The 24240-nt window shown below is 41.8% G+C and overlaps 2 protein-coding genes across 11 annotated transcripts in view; one reads left to right on the top strand and one right to left on the bottom strand.

The window, feature by feature from the left end:
- minar1 (membrane integral NOTCH2 associated receptor 1) overlaps positions 1–24240 on the top strand; it is a 71761-nt gene that overhangs the window by 8840 nt on the left and 38681 nt on the right. For 6 of the 7 annotated variants that reach the window (XM_044209427.1, XM_044209347.1, XM_044209511.1 and 3 more), the window contains exon 4: positions 19856–20119. The exons of the other annotated variant lie outside the window; for it this stretch is intronic. In XM_044209427.1, coding sequence (XP_044065362.1) covers positions 19856–20119 — 264 coding nt within the window. The remainder of the gene's footprint in view (positions 1–19855; positions 20120–24240) is intronic. 7 annotated transcript variants of the gene reach the window in all.
- On the bottom strand, positions 17398–23632 carry LOC122882434 (LIM domain-binding protein 3-like). Of its 4 annotated transcripts, none has more exons than XR_006379389.1 (4): positions 19815–19885; positions 19243–19298; positions 18679–18962; positions 17398–18585 (listed from the first exon to the last, which is right to left on the bottom strand). XR_006379389.1 is itself a non-coding variant. In XM_044209828.1 (4 exons), the coding sequence occupies exons 1-4, from the start codon at positions 23099–23101 to the stop codon at positions 18127–18129; spliced, it is 714 nt and encodes a 237-aa protein (XP_044065763.1). In that variant the 5' UTR covers positions 23102–23632; the 3' UTR covers positions 17398–18126. The 4 variants fall into 4 exon arrangements, 2 of the variants coding, with proteins under 2 accessions (XP_044065763.1, XP_044065848.1); XM_044209828.1 differs by lacking the exon at positions 19815–19885 and adding an exon at positions 23081–23632 and having other exon boundaries at positions 18785–18962; XR_006379386.1 differs by having other exon boundaries at positions 17398–18962.

Here is a 24240-nt window from a genome sequence, read left to right as displayed (position 1 = left end):
GTTTATATAGTGACTGTTGCTGCTCTAGAAACAACATTTAATTATATTTAAAATATTCAATTCAAATCCTGTTCTGAATTCTTTTTTAAAATAATGTTTTTTAAAAAGCAATTATTTAGTAATGAAAAAGAACCGATAAGAGCATTGATGAGAATAGTAGTAGCAATAAAATCCTAACGATACCCATCCCTACTCACGAGAAAATGGCAATGGGTAAAGACAAAGTTTATTTAGATAATTTATCACTCTCACAGTCAAGGAGTCCATCTTTAGGGAGAAGGGATTGTCATACCATTTTCGATATGCAAGAATGATGCTTTGCATCTATGACACACTGTGTCCTTGTTCTGATTCATTTACTTTATTTATATAGATTAAACATGACTATTAACTTTAGTTTTTGTTGTTATTTGATAACCACTAATAAATTAAACAATTTGTATAGGGGCAACTAAAAATTTACTTCAGGCAAGTAGATTTCTGACCCACTTGCCCAGTTGGGGAAAAATACTCTTAACATTGAACCCTGTTCAGTATCAAAATTAATCTAGTGGATTTTTATTTAGGGCCAACTGTTTGTCATTTTCAAAACAAACAGTACAATACCAATACAAACAATACAAGAAGTAAAAAATAAATGAGAATGCCATGAATTTTCTAATCACAAATTTTAATAGAAAAAATTGATAAACAAATAATAATTAAAATAATACATATAAATCCTAATAAACAATAAAATAAAAGGAAACATAACGTCACACTGACTGTACACATACATCCAAATACATCACACAATCAGGTAATCACAGGTGGTCCAACATGTGGAAGGGTTTAAGCTTATGGCCTCTATTATTGATTATTCATAAAGTCCAGGTATTTCACCCATTTCTGAGCATAATTCTCCTAAATACATGGTTAATGAGATGGAGAGATAACGTCTCATATGCTGCTACAATCCCTAGTTCACCGAACCATATGTTCACTGGGGACAAATCAGCGGACTTCCACTCACGAAGTAGGATTTTTCTACCCAGCATAAGGGCTGTATGAATCCAATCTGCATCTGATGTGGGGAGAACACCAAAATGTACAAACTAGGAGAAAATGGAACGTCCTCACCAATGTTTTCATGAATAGCTGTCTAATAAGCTTGTGCTTTTGGGCAGGACCACTGCCCTCAGTTTAGCTCTGAATAACTTTGGTCCAGTTTAACATTATAAATAATTAATAATTAATATTAATGATTAATTTACTGGACTCCTTCACTTTTGTTTTAATCTCCCTGGACATTTTCTTTAAATTCCTTAGAATTTTTCTCCACGCCTCCTCAGAAAATTTTAAATCTGTTTCCCACCCAGCTTTAAGATTAGATGACTTAGTATCTGAGTGATTCAGAAACATGGAGTAGTATTTTGAAGCCTCATTTCCCCTTCCAAATGAACCCAGAATAGAGGAGGGAGTGTTCGACTCTGGGGGTTTTGAAGAAGTTCAGCCAAATGTGTGAAGTTAAAGATGCCTTATTTGAAGATACCTCCAAAACTGATGTTGGGGTAGGTCGATCATTGTCCCTCAAGACAAGGATGCCCCCCTCCACCCAGACTTTCCAAAGAAATAGTTTCTTATCTACGGTAAGTTTAGGATTCAGCCAAATACCCGGAGATAATCCAGTGGTTTTTATCTGTACATCCATGGTTACTGTGAGAATAGGAACTTCTTCTTTTCCTTTCGGCTGTTCCCTTTCAGGGGTCGCCACAGCGAATCATGTGCCTCCATCTAACCCTGTCCTCTGCATCCTCTTCACTCACACCAATTAACTTCATGTCCTCTCTCACTACATCCATAAATCTCCTCTTTGGTCTTCCTCTAGACCTCCTGCCTGGCAGCTCCAACCTCAGCATCCTTCTTCCAATATATTCACAGTCTCTCCTCTGAACATGTCCAAACCACCTCAATCTGGCCTCTCTGACTTTATCTTCGAAACATCTAACATGAGCTGTCCCTCTGATTTACTCATTCCTGATCCTGTCCATCCTCATCACTTCCAAAGAGAACCTCAACATCTTAAGCTCTGCTACCTCCAGCTCTGCCTCTTGTCTTTTCTTCAGTGCCACTGTCTCTAAGCTGTACAACATCGCTGGTCTCACCACCGTCTTGAACACCTTTCCTTTCATTCTTGCTGATACTCTTTTATCACACAACACACCTGACACTTTTCTCCACCCGTTCCAACCTGCTTGCACTCGCCTCTTCACCTCTTTTCCACAGTCTCCATTGCTCTGAACCGTTGACCCTAAGTACTTAAAGTCCTACACCTTCTTCACCTCTGCTCCCTGTAACCTCACCGTTCCACTTGGATCCCTCTCAATGACACACATGTATTCTGTCTTACTGCGACTAAGCTTCATTCCTCTGTTTTCCAGACCTCCATCTCACCAGATTTTCCTCCACCTGCTCCCTGCTCTCACTACAAATCACAATGTCATCCGCAAACATCATAGTCCATGGAGATTCCTGTCTAACCTCATCTGTCAGCCTGTCCATCACCAGAGCAAACAAGAAGGGGCTCAGAGCCGATCCTTGATGCAGACCCACCTCCACCTTGAACTCCTCTGTCACACCTACAGCACACCTCACCACGGTCTTACAGCTCTCATACATGTCCTGCACCACTGTACTGTACTAACATACTTCTCTGCCACTCCAGACTTCCTCATACAATACCACAGCTCCTCTCTCGGCACCCTGTCATATGCTTTCTCTAAATCTACGAAGACACAATGCAACTCCCTATGACCTTCTCTGTACTTCTCCATCAGCATCCTCAAAGCAAATACTGCATCTGTTGTACTCTTTCTAGGCATGAAACCATATTGCTGCTCACAAATGCTCACCTCTGCCCTTAGCCTAGCTTCCACTACTCTTTCCCACAACTTCATTGTATGGCTCATCAGCTTTATTCCTCTGTAGTTGCCACAGCTCTGCACATCTCCCTTGTTCTTAAAAATTGGCACCAGTACACTTTTCCTCCATTCCTCGGGCATCCTCTCACTCTCCAAGATCTTGTTAAACAAACTAGTCAGAAACTCTACTGCCACCTTTCCTAGACACTTCCATACCTCCACAGGTATGTCATCAGGACCAACTGCCTTTCCACTCTTCATCCTCTTCAACGGCCTCCTCACTTCACTCTTGCTAATCTTTGCTACTTCCTGCTCCACACCAGTCACTTCTTCTACTCTTCGTTCCCTTTCATTTTCCTCATTCATCAACTCTTCAAAGTACTCCTTCCATCTTCCCATCACACTCCTGGCACCTGTCAATACATTTCCATCCTTATCTTTAATCACCCTAACCTGCTGCACATCCTTCCCATCTCTGTCTCTTTGTCTGACCAACCTGTACAAATCCACCTCTCCCTCTTTAGTGTCCAACCTAGCATACAAGTCCTCATATGCTCTTTGTTTGGCCTTTGCCACCTCTACCTTTACCTTACGCTGCATCTCCCTGTACTCCTGTCTACTTTCTTCAGTCCTCTCAGTGTCCCACTTCTTCTTAGCTAACCTCTTTCTCTGTATACACTCCTGCACTTCCTCGTTCCACCACCAAGTCTCCTTGTCTGCTTTCCTCTTTCCAGATGACACACACAGATGAGTACCCTCCTACCTGTCTCCCTGATCACATTAGCTGTAGTGGTCCAGTCATCTGGGAGCACTTCCTGACCACCCAGAGTCTGTCTCAGCTCCTCCCTGAAAACTACACGACATTCTTCCTTTTTCAACTTCCACCACTTCGTCCTCTGCTCTGCCTTTGTCCTCTTCATCTTCCTCACCACCAGAGTCATTTTACACACTACCATCCTGTGTTGTCTGGCTACACTCTCCCCTACCTTTACTTTACAGTCACTGGTCTCTTTCAGATTACAACGTCTACACAAGATGTAGTCCACCTGAGTGCTTCTACCTCCGCTCTTATGTCACCCTATGTTCCTGCCTCTTCTGGAAGAAAGTGTTTACTACAGCCATTTCCATCCTCTTTGCAAAGTCTACCACCATCTGTCCTTCTGTGTTCCTGTCCTGAAGACCAAACCCATCACATTCTCATCACCTCTGTTCCCTTCACCTACATGCCCATTGAAATCTGTACCAATCACGGCTCTGCTTCATCTAACTCACTCCAGAATTTCTCCTTCTCTTCTAACTCACATCCTACCTGTGGGGCATAACCACTCACAACGTTGAACATTACCCCTTCAATTTCCAGCTTCAGACTCATCAACCTGTCTGATACTCTTTTCACCTCTAGAACATTCCTCACAAACTCCTCTTTCAGGATAACTCCTACTCCGTTTCTCTTCCTATCTGACCCATGGTAGAACAACTTGAACCCTGCTCCTAAGCTTCTAGCCTTGCTACCTTTCCACCTAGTCTCCTGGACACACAGTATGTCCAAATTCCTTCTCTGCATCATGTCAATCAACTCTCTATCCTTCCCTGTCATAGTCCCAACATTCAAAGTCCCTACTGTCAGTCCTACATGCTTAGTTTTCCTCTTCTCTCTCTGCCTATGAACACACCTTCCTCCTCTCCTTCTTTGTCTTTGACCAACAGTAGTCAAATTTCCACCGTTACCCTGCAGGTCAACAGCACCGGTGGAGGTCGTTGTTAACCCGGGCCGCGACCGATCCGGTATGGAAGTCATTTTCACGATTCGCATTTTTAATTTGTTTTACGTTGGATGCCCTTCCTGACACAACCCTCTGCATTTATCCAGACTTGGGACTGGCACAAGAAGACACTGGCTTGTGCCCACTTGCGGTTGCATTACTGTGAGAATAGGAACTGCTAATAGCTAATTCAGCATAACCTTTCAAGGATACAAGATTGACAGATGTAAACAAATTTAGGCAGAGGAAAAACAAACAAACAAAAACAAAACCTATGCGGCTCAAGTTGTAGCCCACAGCTAACTCTCTGACTCCATGACAACATTATACTTCCTGCTTACATCCCTAAAAGCATTTTGAGTTCCTAAACTCAGAGAATGAGTGAGTAATAGGAGTGACAAAATCCATTAATACTGCTTAGAATGTCCCATCAGCATTGTTTTTATATCCCTGGAACACTGAAACCCTCCTCTATTCATTCATAATTACTGTGTTAAAAATGTGTGGACGTACATGTATGAAATATAAAAAAATATGACAATTGCATTAAATTGCATAAATCACTTATTTCATAAAAAAAAAATGTCCTTCAAATTGATGGCATTCTGAAAAAAACAACATACGGCATGCCTAAGTCATGTAGTGACTGGTAAAAGCAAAAAAACAGTAAAAATAAAGCAAAATAAAGCAAAATAGCTTTTGGTTAAAAGGGGTAACTCTGGCACTCTTGCAGTCACTTGTCTTCACACTTAGTGGGGGAGAGAGAAAAGAAAACATTGCAACCACTTCTAGATACTGAACATTTAAAGCTAGGTTAGGTAACGTTGGAGAAACTAGCAAGAGACAGCTAGATTTTGAAAGTATCCAACCAAAAAAATCCCTCCCCCTCCCTTTAGGCCTACCTCCAAAGTCACTCCTCCAATACATATTTTCATGTGCAATGAGTGCAGACAGAATGCGTGCAGACAGGTATGTAGGTAGGTAGATAATTTCATTCGGGCCGAATGAAATGGTTGGCTGGGCCTGCAACAGCCACAGATACCAGATTTTTAAATTTTCATTCAATAGAATTGTCGGAAATTCTTGATAAGTTGCTGAATGTGATCACAAAATATTATATTAATATTATACTCTATTAAGTACACCAATAAGTAAAGATTTTTTAAAATCACATTATTTGCTTGTTGTCTCCTATATTATATTACAATTTAAATAAATCAGCAAATCGTGTGCATGTGCATAATAGAACTATTAGTCTATTAAAAAATAAATATAAAGAGTATCAACATGCTATAGTATCCTTTAGCTTTGATAATTCCCAAGTCTCAGTTCCCATCACAGACAGCCACAGATGTGATCCTATCACATGAAGACACCCCTGTTTTACAACCTGTATCTGACTTTGTGGAAAATACAATTTTATTTATTTACGAATGAAGCCCTCACTAAGCCCTCACCTCAAAGGGTCTCTGTTCTGTGGCACTGACCTCGCACATAATGAAGACCCTGGAGAGACTGGTGCTGGAACAGCTGCGGCCCATGGTCAGACCCCTCCTGGATCCCCTTCAGTTCGCCTACCAGCCCCGGCTGGGAGTTAAGGACGCCATCATCTTCCTGCTGAACCGCATCTACACCCACCTGGACAAGCCGGCAAGCACGGTGAGGATCATGTTTTTTGACTTCTCCAGTGCTTTCAAACCATCCATCCTACTGGATGAGAAGCTGGCAGCGATGTAGATGGATGCCCCCCTCGTGTCCTGGATTGTTGACTACCTGACTGGCAGACCTGTCTGCAGCACTGTGTGTCGGACAGCGTGGTCAGCAACACTGGGGCCCTACACCACAAACTTCAGCTACCACACAGAGTCCTGCCACCTTCAGACGTTTTCTGATGCCTCTGCTGTGGTGGGATGTATCAGCGGTGATGACACTGAGTACAGGGCTGAAGTGGGTAACTTTGTCTCATGGTGTGAGCAGAACCATCTGCAGGTTAATGCGACAAAGTCTAAGGAGCTGGTTGTAGATCTACGAAGGGCCAAGGCACCAGTGACCCCGGTTTTCATCCAGGGGGTCAGTGTGGACATTGTACAGGATTACAAGTACCTGGGAGTACATATGGACAATAAACTGGACTTGGCTAAGAACACTCAAGCTCTTTACAGGACACACCTCTATTTTCTGAGGAGGCTGAGGTCCTTCAACATTTGCCGGACATTGCTGAGGATGTTTTATGAGTCTGTGGTGGCCAGTGCTATCCTGTATGCTGTTGCATGCTGGGGCAGCAGGTTGAGGGTAGCGGATGCTAACAGACTCAACAAACTGTAAGGCCAGTGACATTGTGGGGGTGGAGCTGGAGTCTCTGGCGGTGGTGTCAGAGAGGAGGATGCTGGCCAAACTACATGCCATCTTGGACAGTGTCTTCCACCCACTCCATGACGTGCTGGTCAAACAAAGGAGTACCTTCAGCGAAAGACTCATCTCCCCAAAATGCACCACAGAGTGCCACAGGAAATCATTCCTGCCTGTGGCCATCAAACTCTTTAACTCCTCCCTCTAAGTGTCAGTCTGTATGACCCTAAGTCACTAAACTGGACATTGGATCATTAACATCACTGAAATACTTGAAATAATTGTGCAATTTTCTCTCTTTAATACTCCGGTGCAATAGACTCTTGTTCAGTTTAATTTATTGATATTTATTCATACTTCTATTACTGCTGTGCATATCCACAGTCTCATAATCATCTTAATAAGCTACACTTAACCTGACAGTACTCATTATTGCACTATTACTTATTACTTATATTATTACATTGTATTATACCGTACATACTTATCAACCTCTAAATCCACTTGGTACTTACACTTAATTTTAGCTTTTATACTTATATCCACTTGTACTTAATTTGTCTCACCTGTATTATAGTGTATTATATTTTGATTTGCTTAATACTTCTATTCCTTCTATTCTCAAGTGTGCATCTGATGATCAGCTTGTTATCAAGCAGCTTCAGGAGTTCATAACAAGTTGATCATTTAAATCAGCGGTGTTGGAGCAGGTAGAGATCTAAAACATGCAGGATAAAAGAGGTTTGCGAAACGCTGGTCTATTCCATCCCCATCTCAAAAGTCAACTTTAGTGAGTGCTGAGCGGTTGCAAGCGCGCAGGGAGGCTCGAGCGGGACCAAATTTGTTCACGCAGAGCAGAAATGCTCCCTCGTAAGGATGCTTTTCCGTTCGCGAATACTGTTCTGTACACTCGTATCATGTGCAGAGAGGGAGAGGGAGAGAGAGAGCTGGGCAAAGAGGGGCTGGGCGAATCAATGCGCTGGAAAAAATAGAAAATCAATATGTAGTGGTCAATGTTGATATTGTGGCGGGCCACCACAAATATATGAATGTATGGGAAATAGTGAGATTGATATCAATCTGAACATCTCACTCTTTCAAAAAGGCAAATAAGTATATTTCCCCAAATGTTGAACTTTTCCGTTACAGTTCTTTTTTTTGGTACATTTTCAGCTTTATTATTTTGCTCCTCACACAAGCCCTGCTGACTGGAGACAGGCTTTTAAAACAGCATGCTGAAATGTCAGAATGTCTCAGCAGGTGTTAAACACACTAGTCATTTTCTGTGACCTTTCTGCAGGAAGCTAAATGGAGCGGATGTTAATTGAAATGGCTCCTGACCCTTTTGTCTTTATGCAGCCTTTTACTGTGTCAGCGCATCTCTCAAGCAGCCGTATACCATGTAACTGTCATGTAATAAAACTGACCTGGGAGTGTTATCTATCTCATTATTTACACCTGCCTCTGTATCACTTAACCTTTCCTTTTCTCTTTGTAGATTCCTTTTACATTCATTTAAAGCTGCAAATAATGGGGTTGTATTTGTGAAGAGTATCCCATCACCACTAACTGCGACACTGTAAATTCACTGTTCTATGTACAGATTAAATTCTTGTGTTGGGTCCCTGGCAGAAAATACTCTCCACCCCTTCAAAATACTTCAGATTTCTGGTGGTGCATTAGACTCCAGAAGCATTTATGTACTTGTATGCAATTAAATATTTTGGACAGGGAGATCACACTGCAATAGGGCAATTCAAGAAAAATCATGAAACCATATTTTTGTATGATTAAATCATTTTCTTACCAAGTCTCAAGTCAAGTCTCAATCTCAACAAGCACCATTTATTCTAGAGCTGACAAGAAACAAGTCTGAAAAGTGGATTGTGTCTTTATATAACTCAATAATGTCTTCAGTAGACTCCAGTTTGTAACACAGCCTAACCCCAACCTGAGATAACCATGATGACATCATTAGGGTTATTTTCTCACTTGACAAAACTCCTCCAGAGCCACAGAAGACATTATACAACTGTTTTCACAGGTCCCTTTAAAGAAGATCCCTATAGTTTTAAGAAAAAATGACATTTGATTTTACTAAATTATTGAAGTTCAGTGAACCTGTTTATAAGAGGACCCAGCTGACATGTAAAGGAATGTTTTCAGGTTTAGTTTGCCTCTCATTCACACGTGCGCACACACCCACACACACACACACACTGATGACAACGAGCTACCATGCAAGGTGCCTTACAGCGCCCATGGATCAGTCTGACCTGTGAACTAGATGTCACCAGGTCAATAAAAAGGTAAGCAGTCATTTGTTCTGTCTCTTTCCTCCTGGCTTCACCTCCAGCACGCAGCAGACGGCTGTCTGATACCACCGCCGTGTAATCTGCTCAGAGCAGAAACGCAGCAGAACCGAAGTCTTTGATCGTACTGCAGCGACGCAAGGGCTAGATCTCTGCAACAAAGTTCAATTAAATTTTATTTATATAGCGCCAATTCATAATAGAAGTTATCTCATTGCACTTTTCCTATTAAGCAGGTCTAGACTGTACTCTTTATAATATTAATTACAGAGACCCAACAAATCCCACCATGAGCAAGCATTTGGCGACAGTGGCAAGGAAAAACTTCCTTTAAGAGGCAGAAACCTTGGACAGAACCAGACTCAATGGTGGGCAGCCATCCGCCGCTGCCGTGTTAGGTTTTGAGAGATGGGGGGGAGGCACAATGCAAATACCACCTAGAATCTTTTTTTTAAATAGTAGAATAGTAATTGTAGTGTTAATATTAATAAATTAGTAATAATAGGAATGACAGCTATAGGAAAAATAATGTCAGTATTAGCAACGGAGCCAATAACAACAACTGTAGTAGCAGTTGTCGAGCAGGAACATGGGGGCAGCAGGTGGCCCACAACTACAGATCCAGACTCTGCAGCAGAAATACCTGCTGAAATCGACAGAAGGAGAGAGGAATTATAGAACTATATGGCACTCTACGATACAGCTACGATAGTTCCTACATGAAACTGCTCACAACAAGGTCAGTGGAATATCTTGAATAACCGGGTCATGATTTCTGGAAAGAGACATTATTGGTGAGTTTTTCAGATGTATTTATTTGGTACTTTGAGAGAAGGCAGACATCTCAACGGCAGATATCTCCAAAACCTGGCAACTCACACGAAAACAATCTAGATGGATAAATAGCACAGGTAAGAATATGTATTTTTAATTTTGGGGTGAATTGTCCCTATAACCTTAGTTTTACTTTCAGATATACTCAGTTACATCCACTGGCTGTAACCGAAACCCAAAGTGTTTGTATTTTGGGTTCGGGACAGTAAAGGAGTTCATAGCATCATTATGTCCTCAACTCATTAGTTCTCCACCTCTACACTCCCACTCTGTTAACTATTTCCATAAATTGCACTACTTTATATTCATTGCACTACTGTTCTGCCCAATCCAATTCATTATTGTACATATCCATCAGTATACTTCTGTTTATAGTAATGCCATCTGTATATAATGTCCATAGTACCACTTTCATAATACTGCTCTATCCTGCATTTATGCACACACTTTATATCCTGCACTTGCTTATTGCACTTCTGGTTAGACCTAAACTGCATTTTGTTGCCCTGTACATGTGTAATGACAATAAAGTTGAATCTAATCTAATCTAATTTTCAGCCCTTCTTTTATCCCCATCACCCATTGCTGGACTGTTGCCAAGATGGAGGCCAGCCATACTCTCTTTCTGCCTCTACATTTTTATTTACCCGTCTCCACTATGGGAGCCACGTTGCTTGTACACACAGCCATGCAACTTTATTTTATCCTTTGATTATTGTGCTCATACATTGGCCCTCCTGCAGCGAGAAGTAAATATCTTGAAGCTGAGTTAGTTGCATCTTGAGAGAAGCTTTGTTGATTTATTTGTTTAACTGCTTGAATCTCTTACAAATACAGTACTGTCGATAAAAACACTGCTTATAATCAGTGAAAGTGGTCAGATATTTGTGATCAGAGATAGTGTCAGTGTCCGTATTGTGACAACGTGGATTTCGTCACCTGATTTAACCACTTGGTTACACCCTGGAAACACCCATTTTCACAATCTACTCACCGATTCGTTCCCAGCTCGTGCCACAATTCAACTCCCTTCCGTTCATTTGGCATTGGGGTTTTTTTTGGAGGAAAATAGGGGAGTGGGAGAGTATTGGCTGGAGCAACACGCTCAATTGTGTGGTAAAAACATACAGTAGGAAGGTCATTTAATCCCTTGCAAATCATTTTTTCATCTGCCACCGTCAGCTGTCCTCCGATCTCCTAAATTCCATTCTCCTGAATCGTTCCATATCCACACTGCGCAGTTGTTTGCGGAAACCAGACAAACATCCAAAGCTCACATCCTGGACTCTCAGACTGACTGGACTGCTGGACTGACTGACTGACTTCGTAAGTGCACAAACTATTTTCTTTTACTTTAAGTTTTATTATGTTTGTTTTGTTGCTACTCATGAACTGAACTATTTTTGTTTATGTTCACGAACTGAACCTAATCTTTTCTCTTTGGGCAACGGAATGTATCTGGACTAAAAAAAAGTGTGAAAGAAAACCCATAGTGGGATTTTGAGTTGGATTATCCTTTGTGTTGTGGACTTTGGGACTGTAGGATTTTGGGTTGTTTTGTGAATGTCTTTAAATATATGAATATTTTGGTTTTTCGCTAAAATCTTGTGTTTGTGGTGTTCTTGTTTGTTATGGTTATTCGTTGGTATGGTGTACATTTTGATTGTGTGCATCCTTTGTGAGGTTTGATTTAAACATTTAAAAAACACACACACGCACAAACAACTACAAAATGTGACTGACTTACATGCCAGGAGAGAGACTTGGCTGGCACCCCTAACCAAATAATAAAAATAAATAAGAGAGCACAGAAAGTCAAACTGTCACCGTATCATTGATCATTGACTTTCTGAAGTCAATATTCATGTGTTTCTGTTTCTTCAGACATTACTGAAACTGCAGGGAGAGTCAGCCTTGATTTGAAACATGCTCATATTAGACACATAATTTCCTTAATATATAAGTAAATCTCATCACTTTTTAGTAAGAAGCCTCCCTGGTTTCTGATCTGCTCCTGCTTTAATTTGTTATTGCAAACTAATTCCACAGCATAAATCAGTCATGTCATACTCACCACCCTGCTGCTCTCTTTCTTTTTGCTCATTAATTATTTTCAGTCACTTCCATTTTGCCATTTCTTGTTAAGCTACTGTCAATGAAACTCAACACTTCCTGCACAGATGTTTTACATGAATAGTCTTCCAGCGACTCAAAGGGCATAATCCCCCCCATTCCTTGTAGGCTTTTAATTTCTAAATGGGCTACTTTAAGCCCAAAAGGATTACATATGGAACTTGACTTGAAGCTGATATTTTGACATAAACATGTTTGTAGAATACACTGGATTTTTTGAAAACAATAGAAAATGTATGTGTTAAGGTCAGAAATGAGTTAGGATTATTTGTAAACATTAAGAGATGGAAGAGATTTGAGTGTACTATGTTTTGAAAAAAATGGAATGGAATTTGCTGCTTTATTTTAAAAAATAGAAATTCAACCTTTGATGGGTTAAGATGAAAGAGTGTATTTGGTAAGGAAAGTTGGTTGTAATATGGTATGTTTGCATTAACAGCTATGTACATTTCTCCGGTTAACCTCTGTCCACTAGGAGTAAATATTGTATTGTAAAAATTTTTTTTTTTGAAAAGATGATGGCAATTTTGATGTGTATACTTTATCTATGGTGATCTATAAGTCAAATGAGTGATGGATGGATTATATATAAGGAAACCAAAAACAGCCTCAGACACCACATTGGTGAAGGCAAGATAGCCAAAAACATTTGGTAAATAAGCATTACATACTAGGGAAGAGTTTTGTGATGTTTTAATTCTTATAGGCTTTTAATTTGAATATGCAGGAAGAGTTTTATTGACAGTAGCTTAACAGTGATAGAAAAAACAGCAAAGTAGAAGGGATTGATTACTGTATGAAAACAGTATTTAAGTTAAACAGAGAAAGTGGGAGCGTGGTGAGTGTGACATGACGTTGTTGTATTGATGAATTAGTGCTGTGGGAATGTACAGGGGTCTATTCCAGAAAGCAGGTTTAGTGAAAACAGTTTCCGCAGCAACTGTCTCTGTGAACCTAATCTGCTTGCTGGCAGGTTTTCTTCAACAAACCTTGAGTTTCTCTCTCTCCTCTTACAGAGCCAGACACGCTTCATTTCCTCATTCATTCCGTATCAAAGCGCATTAATTAGCAGAGGTTTCAGAATCAAAATCCTGGTTGGATATAGTTTGTCACTCAGGGCTGTCTAAAGTTACCACTTTTATAGAGGACCTTGATAACTGAAGGCTCTGGCTCCCATTCTACTTTTGGAGACTCTAGGAACCACAAGAAACCCTGCATTCTGGGAGTGCAGTGTTCTAGTCGGGTAATAAGGTACTATGAGATCTTTAAGATACGATAGTGCCTGACCATTTCGAGCTTTGTAGGTGAGGAGAAGGATTTTAAATTCTATTGTGGATTTTACAGGAAGCAGAGAAGCTAATATTGGAGAAATATGATCTTTTTTCCTAGTTCTTGTCAGTACACGTGCTCCAGCATTCTGGATCAATTGGAGAGTCTTAAGGGACTTACTGTATTCGGGCAACCTGATAAAAGGAATTGCAATAATCCAGCCTAGAAGTAACAAATGCATGGACTAGTTTTTCGGCATCATTTTGAGACAGGATGTGCCTGATTTTTGCAATGTTACGTAGGTGAAAGAAGGCAGTCCTTGAAGTTTATTTTATGTGGGAGTCAAAGGATAAATTCTGATCAAAGATAACGCCGAGGTTCCTTACGGTGGTGCTGGAGGCCAGGGCAATGCCATCTAGAGCAACTATATCTTTAGATAATGTGTCTCAGAGTTGTTTGGGGCCAAGTACAACAACTTCAGTTTTGTCTGAGTTTAACATCAGATAATTGAAGGTCATCCAGGTTTTTATGTCCTTAAACCATGCTTGAAGTTTAACTAACTGGTTAGTTTCATCTGACTTGATTGATAGATATAACTGGGTATCATCCGCATAACAATGAAAGTTTATGGAGTGTTTCCAAATAATATTGCCTAAAGGAAGCATATATAAAAAGGTGAACAGAATCGGTCCAAGCACAGAACCTTGTGGAACTCCGTGACTAATTTTGGTGTTCACGCAGGACTTACCGTTAACATGTACAAACTGAGATCGATCTGATAGATAGGATTTAAACCAGCTTAGTGCGGCTCCTTTAATGCCAATTAAATGTTCCAGTCTCTGTAACAGGATGTGATGGTCAATGGTGTCGAATGCAGCAGATCTAACAAGACAAGTACAGAGACAAGACATTATTACTGGATCAGATTGTGAGCTTACAATCATGTCTGTATGTCTTTGATCTATATTTTTCTTCAACTATGCAATCTTAAACTATATTTTTCATCTTCAGTTGCTGGCCTCTGTGTTTTGTCAGATTAAAGCTGAATAAATATATTTAAAAATGTAATGTAGGCTACAGCCTAATACACATTCAAATTTTACCACTTCATCATCCATTATGTAAGTCTGGTAAATGATGAATCGCTGCAACCTCTCCTGCTGTCTGTGTTGGGCTGAGCTCCTCCACACACACACCCACACAAGGAGCGCAGTCAGCGGTCAGCAGATCAGACAGGCCGCAGTGGAGATTACTCGAGTTGACAACAACTATGCTCATTACTGTAAGTGCAATTAAACCTCCGCGAATAAAAGCCAATACTTTATCAATACATCTCTTCAACAAGCACAAACATGTCCTTTTAGCGATATTTTAATCTGCTCTGTCTGCAATCTCTCATATATTTTACAAAAGCACAGCGAGCTAGCTCGGCTAATAGCGACTTGTTACAAACAAGCTAAAACAAGATGTCTTAACTGTTTTGCTTAGTTTGCCATGAATCTTAGAATTTGGCAAATTCTTGTAAACTTACTGATGGCTGAGACAAACCAGTACTTCCTCTCTCTACCAGTTTTCTGTTTTGGTGATTCACAGCAGCAGCAGAGGGAGAAGGACAGAGGACAGGAGGAGGGACTGATACTGACTGAAGTTTAGAAAAAACTGAAGAACACAGATGCAGTATTTTGATGTCAGGTGTTGTGATTTACAACGTTTAAAGGTGGGGGCACCCACTTGTGTAGGTGCGATCAATTAATTATGGCTATCAGAATTATCAAAGCTAATTATAAATAACTTTAATGAATTACATCCTCGGGGGCATCATGTTTAGTACAACATAGCAGAGGTTGGCAAATTAATCACTCTTGTGCAACATAAAAGAAACCAGCATAATTATACACAAGCATTTATTTAAAAAGATAAACAAAGAAAAAACACAATGTCAAGTCAAACTCTAAATACTAAACTACAGAACACAGGGTGTGTGTGTGTGTGTGTGTGTGTGTGTGCACGCAGCCGGGCTGGGTGCGCGCCAAAAGGAATGTGTGTATGTTTCATTATAAGACGGTGTAGTCCCTCATTCGTCCAGGAATGTTCCATCGTAGAAAAGGTTTCAATCGTAGTCATCTGGACACTGTTTTCAGAATCAAGACGTTTCGGCTCCCATCCGGAAGACATTCTCAATTGTGAAAAATGGTCTGAGAACTCAGAAATTTAAATTTTCATTATTTCATTTCATAATTTCATTAAGTTTCTCAGACCATATTTTCAATTGTGTTCTATTTTGTATATCTATAGAGAGAGGATGTGACGATGGATCTGTTGTGATGAGTGATGAGTTTAGTAGTTTCAGTCTGAATGCCTGCTAATTTGCTTTGCTTTTTCTTTTATGGAATGAATTGTTGTGAATGTGTCCAGATGGTTGAAGACTATACAGGCAGATAAGGTTGACTGGTGTGAAAACGGTCAATGAGGAGCTAAGGATGGTTTTCATGGTTAAGTGATGACTGTTCATGAGTCATGACTGTTCTGCTTTGTCAAACTACTTTATCACACTACAGTTTCTCTAAAGACTCCACTGCACAGCCATGCAATTTACACAGGCTGATGACTGCAACCTGAGAGCTGCTTTAGCTTTCCTGCTTAATAAAGACAAAAACACACACACTTATATCACCTTCATTGACCCTGGAGACAGATGTTTCTCATGGTAGTTGGTATTGATGGCAGCTGCTTGTAAGTGCTGTGGAATCAATGCAATCAGTACTCAGTCTTCAGGAGTGGTTTATTCTTTATTTTGTGTTTGCTGCTCAGATGAGGGAATGCCTGTGCTATTAAGACAAACTGCTCCATGGCAAAGAATTTGTTATGGCTTGTCAAGCATTGGAACCAGGAAAACAGGGCCAGGGGACCTGGGGGCTGGACAGGTGCGGGGCAGAAAACCTTAGGCGGACAGCCCAGGGGCTGGAAAGGTGCAGGGCAGAAGGCCTCAGGCGGAAGATCAGAGCAGGTCAGGAGGGTGAACAGGAGGCATGGCCGAAGGGCTGAGCAGGTCTGGGAGATGACCAGACAAGCGGAGCAACTCAGGAGGTTGGCGACGAAGGCGAAACCTCTCTGGAGGTCAGACTGGAGGCCGGTGACAAAGACGGAAATCCTCTGGAGGCCGGTGCCGAAGGCGAAATCCCTCTGGAAATCGGACAGGATGCCGGCGGCGAAGATGGAACCCCTCAGGACGCCGGCAGCGAAGGCGGATCCCCTCTGGAGGCTGGTGGCGTAGGCAGAACCTCTCTAGAGGCCAGCAATGTGGCTGGAGATCAGGACCGGGGCACAATGACCGGAGATTCGAGCAGGAGACCGGCGACAGGTCAGCATGAATGGAGAATGGCAACAGGACAGCAGGACTGGAGGCCGGCGACAAAGAGACTGGCAGAGGAGCCGGTGGTGCCAGTGATGCCAGTGCCGGGATTCACAATGGTTAAGGGGCACCAAACTGTGTAGGTGCAATCAATTAGATTTGGCTATCAAAATTATCAAAGATAATCATAAATAATAACTTTAATGAATAAAGTCCTTGGGGGCACTGCTCTTCTTAAAGAAGTCTCATAAAATACACTAAACCATCAATTTGGAACTCAGATTAATAATTAAATTAATAACTATAACCAAAATTACCATTAATAGCTAGTAGGTTGAAGGATTTGGAGATCAACGAAGAAGAGGTTGGCAAATTACACTCTTGTGAAACATTAAAGAAACCAGCACAATTATACACAAGCATTTATTACAAGATAATAAAAGCACAACACAAAATGTGAAATCTACTCTAAATACACTAAACTACAGAACAAAGGGTGTGTGTGTGTGCATGCTGGATGTTTCTTCTTCGAGCAGATTACATGGCGGTGGTAGCAAACAACCTAACTTTCGGTTAGCGGTGAGCTAACCAGAAATCTTAGAAGGCAGGCACCTGTGTTGTGGCCTAATCCTTTATCCTCTCGTTGGTGGATCTGCACTGAGCAAACCATGCCGAGGTTCAGCGAACCATCAGGTCCGGGCGAGGAGAGAAGAGGAAAGAGACAGAACAAATTATCGCTGACCTTTTTATTGACCTGGTGACTTCCGGGTCACAGGTCAGACCAATGCTGCATTCAATGGCTATCAGGATTGTGGGACAAAAGAGAATGCAGTCTCCTAACAAAAGTTCAGTTAACAATCACCCAAATTAATGAATTAATCTGTGGAGTCCCAACACCAGGAACCCCCGGAGGCTGCAGCTCAGGTGGATCAGGAAGCTGTTGCAGCTTGGAGAGTTCAGGAGGTTGCTGTAGCTCAGGGCCTGGTGATTCCAGTAGCTCTGACACAGGCGACTGCTGTAGCTCAGCAGAAACGGGCGATTGCTGCAGCTCAAGACCTGGTGATTCCAGCAGCTCAGGAGGGTCAGGAGACTGCTGCAGCTCAACAGGATCAGGAGACCGCTGCAGCTCAGGAGATTCAGGAGTGTCCTGCAGCTCAGAAAATTCAGGAGGCTGCAGCAGCTCAGAAGAGTCAGGAAGCTGCAGCTCAGGGGGTTCAGGAGGCAGCTGATTCTCTGTGACGCTGGGCAGCGGAACCTCTGTGGTGAGGACGAGGAGCTGGGCAGTGGTGAGGACGGGCAGCAGGGCAGCGGTGAGGATGGGCAGCTGGGCAGCAGAGAGGCACGATGTCAGTGGGAGCCACTCTTCCTTCTGGAGGGCTTTCTACAAGGTGGCTCCAGGACAGGAAAGGCTGTGGTTCAGGCTGAAAACTAGCAGGCTGGAGTGAAGGCTGGTAGCTAGCAGGCCAGAAACTAAGCTGATGGCTGCAAGGACCTCCCAAAGCCAGGCGGATGCCCAGGTATGGGTTTGGGGCTGGGGATGACTCAGGACAGGCAGGTTGCAGGTTAACAAACCCGGGCCTAACCGACTGGGCTGCAAGCTGAGGTGAAGGCTGGAGGCTAGCAGGCCGGGATTCAGGCTGGTGGCTAGCAGGCCGGAAATCAGTCTGAGGTCTCTGGGTATAGAAGATGTCTGTGAGCCACTCAGGAACGGCATCCCTCAACCCAGGCAATGCCGACAATTTTGCTTGGGCCCGAGAAATAATTACCTCTCTGTGGAAGTCATCAATTACCTCTTCCCATATGTCCTTGACAGACAGCACAGCAGGTCACAAATGCAGTTCAGAGTTTTAATAAAAAAATACAAGTGCTTACATGGATTGTCAGGCAGGCAGAGAGCAAACCAGGAAAGGCAGTCCAACAAAGGCAAACAATTCCAACAGGGAGCAGGCAAAGTCTAAAATCCAAAATCCATGCGAGGTCCAAGAGAAACAGAAGATAATCCAATAGAACACACAGCAGTAGCAAGGCCGGGACGCTTGACAAAGACAAACTGACACAGAACAAAGGAAGCAAGATCTGACACATACACTCATAAACACAGAAAGCACATATACAGAACAAGTTCTAAAACATCAGACTTTTTCAACATTAAGTGTAATATGTGTTTGAAAGTCAATTATAATAAGCCTTAACCCTTATCCTTTGATTGACCAATTTTGCATCTAAAATTGCACCTCTTTTCTTTTTTATTCACCTCTTTTTCTTAGGGTCATAACTCAGTCAAAACAGATTGAGGTCATACACATTCTGCTGGAATCAGTCAAACTCACTCTTTCCAGCAACAGCCTTTTGTCTGATGTCGATTGCAGATAAATGTCCTTAAATCCTTTAAGAAATCATATACAAAGTGCTTCTTATAACTTGAATGTAGACTTTTTCTTGAGTAGAAAAAGTAATCATGTGATTGTTGCCTGTACATCCATGGTAACAGTGTAAACAGGAATTGCTGTAAATAATGCAGCATGCCTTTTCATGGTGCAGATTCACCAAAAATGTAAAAAACAACACACTTTTTTTGTGGCAGCATTATACTTCCTGTTTACATCACCTAACTGACTAAGTCAGCCAACTCACGAGGTATAGATTATATTTGAATTAGAATATGTACAGTGTTGATATTTGGAGTCTAGGTTCTGGTCTCGTGACTCCCCACAAGGAAACACCAAGCTCTGTGGCTCTTGATATTAAAAATTTTAAAATAAACCCTCTGCTCTGTAATACATCCTATGCTCCTTGTCATACATATTACCTGTTGTACTGGCTGAGTTGTGAAGTTTAAAAAGTATCTAAATGCTTAGAGAAAGACTCACAAGGTTGAAGAGGTGCACTGGTGGAAACTTACCTGATGACCTTTCTGTTCTCTAATCTTCTCTCCATTTCCAGGCAGAGCGAGAGCGTCAATACGAGCTACCCCAGGCCCACCGCCCCTCTAAACCGCCAAAGAAGTCCTACCTGATCGAACAGGTTTTCTCACCACATCCCTTCACCCCCTCCGTTAAGGCCCATGTGAAAGGTAGCCCCCTGTACACCGACCTGAGGCTCACCAGTCTGTCAGATGACAAGCGTGGTCAGCCGTCCTGGACCATCCAGGAATATAAACGCAACTCAGGAGAGAAGGGAAAGCAGCTCACAGCTCTGGACCTGCAGGTACTGGACTCTGCAGACTCCCATCACAATCACAGGAGGGCTGTGAACTAAGCATAGCTCCCCTGTAACTTTGTAGGTATTTCTTGTTGAGCTGCAGTGGAGGGAGAGAAAAAAAGAGGGATCTTTTAATATGAACAGGAGGAATGATTACAGCAAGCAAAGCCTGTTTCATTGTGCTTATAGGCACCTGACTATTGTTTTTAAGGACAGACATTATCTTGTGGACAAAAATTGTGAAGCTATCCTTTAAGTGGAGACAAATCCAAAAAAATCCAACAAAGATGTAAATGCATGACCAGATGTGATATCTAAATTATATCCACGTATAGATCAAAGGTTAATACCAGGTGAAGACTTGAGACTTAAAGGATAGGTTCACATTTTTTACAAGTCTATCTTAAAACAATACTCACATATGAATGCAATACAAGGTCATATGAATATTAAAAAAAGTTTTTGCTTGCTGTAATCATTCCTCATGTTCACACTGGCCATTAAAAGATCCATGCTTCCAATGGAAGTGATGAAATGCAATCTTACAGTCTATCTCAAATCCCACTGTGCTTTGTTGTCTCTCAAAATACCTAGAAGTACAATGTCCAAGTGAGCTGGGTGTGCTCTTTTGGTCTTGAGGATGTTTCATCACTTATTGGAGACACTTCAAAGCTTTCTGATTTTAGTCCTTAAGACTAAAATGGCATGCCCAGTTGCCTTTGACTTAAGTATCTAGAAATATGGAGTGTGTGTGAGGCTACACAAGAACAGAAACTGGCTCTGTGTGATGGAGAATGGACAGTCATGATGGATTGATCAGTGAAAACATGGTTTGACTATTATATTTGAGTTAATATTAGCTATTTGGTTCCACCAATTGAGACTGTAATTCATATTTATTTACTACTAATTTATAAAACACACTATTATAAACCCGCCCCACTATTGATTGTTATGTATGAACAGCAGGGCTTCATAGAAACAGGGCTTTTCCCCTTACATGCGTGTTTGTGTGGTGTCTGTGCGACTGTAGGGACCCTGTTAAGCTTAGACACAGGCACAGAGGCATGTTATTGATGGCAACAAAATCACTCCCTCTCTCCAGGGACTGTTGAGAGGCACTCTGGGAAATGTCAGGAATTACTAATGAATGAAATGCTTCTTTTACAAAATAACTCCTGAAACGCATCGTACATACAGTAACTGATGAAGGTACTAACATTGACAATCTGTGGGAGGATTTTTCCTTGAAGAAAACCACTGCCATATGGCAAGTCCACTCAAACACTCTTGTGGCAGGATACACATAATAAGAGATGCCAACTGATAATCAGAAAAAAAGATAGAAACAGTGAGAGACAGTAGAAACTGAGAGGAGGAGGAAGGAGAGAGAAGCAGGGTAATTGGCTGAAAAGTCAAATGGCAGGATAATAAAAATAGCATGAAAACTAGGCAAGTTCTAAAGGCACTGTGTGTCACCGCTGAACTGTACTCCTCTCTAGTAACACAAAGCTCAAACAGTGAAGCAATCACAACTTACTATGACCTTAATCGTAAGCCAGTGGGTTCTCTGGTCAGGAAACTAATTATATGGAATGAGTGTTGTGTATCGTTGTAATGAGTTCCTGCTAAATCTGCCCTCTGACTGACTGTAATGTCTATTAGACGCGAATTAACATCAGACTGATGTGTTAAACATTTTAGTTATGCTTATCTATACTACTGACTAACAGGGAAATAGACATTTATGGCTTCATGATGATCACCAACAGTTTACCTACTTTCTATTCATAGGTGCCCTTTTTTATGTGCTGGCAATGAATAGGACATTTAAAAACTAGTTTCATTAGCAAGGACCACGCTAGTGTCAGTGTGATTTTAAAGGTTTAATGAAAAAGTAGTATATGAAGTACAGGTTGGGTGAATGGATGTGAGGAAGCAATGAACATGGGGGAGGAAGTTTAGGCTGGTCTGGGATGGATGTATTGGAGGCCATGGAGGAGGAGACTCAGTGTGGGGGATCCATCTCTGGGGTAGAGTCACCTGAACTGACGGAGAGTCAACGGAGTGAACGGATTGAAATGGAGCTGAGGTGAGTATGAGCTTCAAGGAGATCATTAAAATTGTTGCGGATGTAGGAACGATATGCCTGGGATGACCAGTGACCGAGGACTAAAATGGTTTGATCCGAGATGCCCAGTCTGAATGCTGTGGAAGCTGCGCCGATGCGGAAAGAATAGCTGGAATAGTGTTCTGAAGATATGCCAGAAACGCGGAGGACTTGGTGAAAATGCTTGTGAAACCAGAATCGGGTGGCCAGGAACTGGAACTGATGTATTTGGTCAGTGGCTCGTATGGGCTGAGGAAGAAGTCTAGATGGACAATGTAGATGGGGAATGAAGCTCCCAGCTGGTCAGTTTTAGGAATGTGAATATGAGAGAGTCCGAAGTATGGATGGTGATGTCAGATAGAGAAGGGTTATAGGTAGAAGTTTGGGTGAATTCGGAGCACTGCAGGAAACCGAAAAAAGAATATACCGAAAAAAGAAGAAGCCGAAAAGAGGAAAACCCAAAAAATTCATAACAGAAGTTATCTCATTGCACTTTTCATATAGAGCAGATCTATAGGTTTCTCCAGACACAGATCCTTCCCATTGTGCTCGAGTTACTTAGCTCTTTACAAATTTAGTTTCTGAAATGATCCCAGTCTCTGGCAAAAAGAAAAAGAGTGTGTGGTGTAATTCCACGAAGGAACATTTCATCAGCTTCTCCAGTGTAAAGATAGACTGCTTCTTGGTGAAACAAGTATCCCGATACCCTAAAATCTTCCACATCCCATTCATACTGTGGAGCCCTTGCCTTTTGATCCAGAAAATCAGTCAGATTTTTAGGGGAAGACTTTTTCCTTTCTAGGAGCCATAAGCAGATCAGCTTCAGAAAGATTTATGTGTCGTTTACGAATATTTACCTGTATTCTCCATGGCCACATTGTTGACAGGATCAGTGCAAAATGGAAAAGAAGCACAGCACATCAGTCACTCAATCAAGATGCAGCTGTTGTCCGGAATCAATGCAAAAATCTCTGTCAAAATGTAGCAGCCATTGTCCAGAATCAAAGCAAAATCTCTGTCAAATGTAGTAGCCGTCATCCCACAGTCACAGTCTCTGTTTAGTATATGATCTGTGGATCTGATCTCTACAACAAAGCTATATAGTTGTACCATGTCAAAGCCACTCCCAAAAACACTTAGACCAATTTAACAACATCCGTGCCCATACTGGGGATCAACAAAAGGTCTTGGGAGGTGGGGGTTGCGAAAGGAAGGTGTGACCGGGCATGTCCGCACACCAGACATGCGTGTCACTCAAGGGTGCTTGTGAACCATAGGTCATACGCTTGTATGTGAAGTTCATCGGGTCATGCATCAGCCCCCACGCGTGCTCCCGAAAATAGTCCCCTTTATATACAGTGGTGTGAAAAAGTGTTTGCCCCCTTCCTGATTTCTTATTTCTTTGCATGTTTGTCACACTTAAATGTTTCAGATCATCAAACAAATTTAAATATTAGTCAAAGATAACACAAGTAAACACAAAATAAAGTTTTGATATGAAGGTTGTTATTATTAAGGGGAAAAAAAATCCAAACCCATATGGCCCTGTGTGAAATAGCGATTGCCCCCTAAACCTAATAACTGGTTGGGCCACCCTTAGCAGCAACAACTGCAATCAAGCGTTTGCAATAACTTGCAATGAGTCTTTCACAGCGCTGTGGAGGAATTTTGGCCCACTCATCTTTGCAGAATTGTTGTAATTCAGCCACATTGGAGGGTTTTCAAGCATGAACTGCCTTTTTAAGGTCATGCCACAGCATCTCAATAGGATTCAGGTCAGGACTTTGACTAGGCGACTCCAAAGTCTTCATTTTGTTCTTCTTCAGCCATTCAGAGGTGGACTTGCTGGTGTGTTTTGGATCATTGTCCTGCTGCAGACCCCAAGTTCGCTTCAGCTTGAGGTCACAAACAGATGGCCAGACATTCTCCTTCAGGAGTTTTTGGTAGACAGCAGAATTCATGGTTCCATTTATCACAGCAAGTCCTTCAGGTCCTGAAGCAGCAAAACAGCCCCAGA

This window comes from Siniperca chuatsi, linkage group LG1 (genome assembly GCF_020085105.1).
Source record: "Siniperca chuatsi isolate FFG_IHB_CAS linkage group LG1, ASM2008510v1, whole genome shotgun sequence".
Classification (NCBI taxonomy): Eukaryota; Metazoa; Chordata; class Actinopteri; order Centrarchiformes; family Sinipercidae; genus Siniperca; species Siniperca chuatsi.
The sequence above is the reverse complement of the archived record's forward strand: the minus strand, read 5'-3'. Positions and strand labels throughout refer to the sequence as shown.